Below are 2,500 nucleotides of genomic sequence, written 5' to 3'. Positions count from 1 at the left end.
TGGCGTCTTGCCACAGAGGTTTAGTAGATTGTGGTAAGCTACCTGAAATAGTAAATGTGGAATGCTGATAATTTTGCAAAACGGGGTGTTATTTTTCATGGGAAAAGAGCCTGCTTTAAACTCTGTAAGTGTGGCTCTGTCAACATGCTCTGATGATAGTTTACTTGTGTATTTACCTTGTGCTGTTTTCAGTTGACTTTAAGAGTAGAGAAAATGTCAAACTTTGAACAGCAAACCTTTTTTCCACGTTGGGACTGAAAACTATGTATATACTATAATAAAATTTCAAGCAGAGATCTGAAATGAGTTTGCCCAGTGAGTAAATTGTTCATAGGTTGTTGTTTTTTATTGTTGTGCTGTGTTTTGTTTTCTATTTTAGATGCCAATGTATTGACTAAGATATTCTGGGTCTTGACTCATTCAATAAGAGGCAAATAATTATTTGACTGCCTAGAACAGAATGTCTTGGGCCTTCCTTAAGAACGGCAATAGATTTGCCTTTTTCCATTTCCAACATGGCTTCAACTGCTGTGGAAAACTGCCCACAAAGCATTTTCAAGATGACTGGAAAGATGAATTGTCTGTTACAGAGAACAGAAGGACTTGTAGTTGGGATTTCCTGAAACTGACTGGTTTGTTTCATAACCAGATAACGGATTTCTCTTTGGACAAATTGCAAGATAGATGGAACATAACTACCCCATGCTGGCTCCTTGTAGTGAGAGGAGAACTCTTAGTTGTTTGCTATTCTTGGACGTTTTCACAGAAGTGTGCATTCAAGCCATTTGATGCTCTATTTACATTTATCAGATTTCTATACCGCCCAACTCACCTCAGTGACACTGGACGGTTTAAAGGTAGTCCTCATGACCGCAAGTGAGCCCAACATTTCTGTGGCGAAGTAAGACGGTTGTTAAATGAATTTTGCCCCATTTTATGACTTTTCTTGGCCGCAGTCGTTAAACAAATCATTGCAGTCATTAAGTCAGTCTGGCTTCCCCTGTTGACCTTGCTTGTCAGAAGCCTGTTAGGTTACAAGTGGTGATCGCCTGATTCTGGGATGCTGCAGCCCAGATTTTGATCATGTGACCCTGGGAATGTAGCAGTGGTCATAAGTCACTTTTTTCAGTGCCGTTGTAACTTCGAACACTCCCTAAATGAACAGTGCTAATTTGAGGACTATTTGTACAGCCAAATGTAAATAGATTTCATGATGGAAATCGTTTTTCTTGCAGAGTTTGGCTTTTCAGTACAAAGCCATTGATCCTGTTACACGAAGGACTCAATCTTCGTCTGAAGAACGGTCGGCTTGATTCTGTCCTCGTCAACCTGCCTTATAAATAGAAGTGATCTGAACTCGGAGCTGCGGCTATGTCTACTTTCCCCAAAAGCTACAATCCTTTTGATGAGGACGAGGATGACTTCAAGCCAGTCAAGTGGAACGAAGGGGACGAGCCTCCAAGAGAAGGTCCAGACAGACAAAGATATTTGCAACAGGAAGTCATGAGACTCTCGAAATCGACTCTAGACAGCACCAACAACTCACTGTCCCTCATTTATGAGTCTGAACATGTGGGAGTCGCCACATCGGAGGTAAACAAGAATCTCGAAAGCCCATTTTTCAGTGTTTGCATGCTGTGTCAGTTAGGCTAAACAAGGTCATATCGGAGTACCGATGTCTCCTGTGTAGCTAATGAAATACCTGCAAGAAAGCAAGTTCAGAGAACACCAAGGATTCCAGAGTCTTCCTCCTCCCCCCCTCCTCCTCCCTGTTCCTTCTCCACCCCACAAACCCCACTCCCTTCTAGCACTGATGATATTACCTAGTTGGGTCATGAAATGTCTGCAAGAAAACCACCAAGCTCAGAAAATACCAAGGACCCCAGAGTTCAAAAAATACTGTGGACTATTGGTAATAATGATATTTCATATTGCCACTGCTTCAGCTTAACAAAGAGAAAGCTACAGTCCCTTTTGCATAAGATGTGTTTCGTTGTGCAATTGGCATCCCTTTCACAAATTGTTTTTTTTTTTTTTTTTTTGTTTGAAACTCCCACGATGCTTTTGGCAGGAACTTGTGCGGCAAGGGGAAGCCCTGAAGCGTTCCGAACGCATGGTGGATAAGATGGAGCACGACTTAAAGACGAGTCAGAAACACATCAACAGCATTAAGAGTGTCTTTGGGGGCCTCGTCGGCTACTTCAAAGCGAAGCCGCAAGAGACCAAACCAGAGGAGAATGGAGCCCCTCAATACCAAGGAAGCGACAGGTAGATAATTGAGAGATGCCTCTAAGGATGCAGGGAGTGGGTGGGCCTCCGCGTTCCCCCGTGCCCAAGTGGCATTGGCCTTGAATTTGTTGTTAGATTTTTTTTATCCCACCTTTATTACTTTGCAATTTACGATGGCAAACATAATCTCCTTCCTCTTTTCCCACAACAATAACCCTGTGAGGTTGGTTGGGCCTGAGAGAGAACGACTGGCTCAAAGTCACCCAGCCAG

At 42.9% G+C, this 2,500-nt stretch overlaps 1 protein-coding gene across 1 annotated transcript in view; it reads left to right on the top strand.

The window, feature by feature from the left end:
• The window catches only part of SNAP29 (synaptosome associated protein 29), a 10,135-nt gene that overhangs the window by 1,728 nt on the left and 5,907 nt on the right, over window positions 1–2,500 (top strand). Inside the window, exons 2-3 of the mRNA XM_015822497.1 lie at window positions 1,236–1,593; window positions 2,072–2,268. Of these exons, the coding sequence (XP_015677983.1) occupies window positions 1,372–1,593; window positions 2,072–2,268 (419 nt within the window). The 5' untranslated portion in view covers window positions 1,236–1,371. The remainder of the gene's footprint in view (window positions 1–1,235; window positions 1,594–2,071; window positions 2,269–2,500) is intronic.

This window comes from Protobothrops mucrosquamatus, unplaced genomic scaffold (assembly GCF_001527695.2).
Source record: "Protobothrops mucrosquamatus isolate PMUCROS unplaced genomic scaffold, P.Mucros_1.0 scaffold_175, whole genome shotgun sequence".
NCBI lineage: Eukaryota > Metazoa > Chordata > Lepidosauria > Squamata > Viperidae > Protobothrops > Protobothrops mucrosquamatus.
This window is presented reverse-complemented; position numbering and strand designations above follow the sequence as displayed.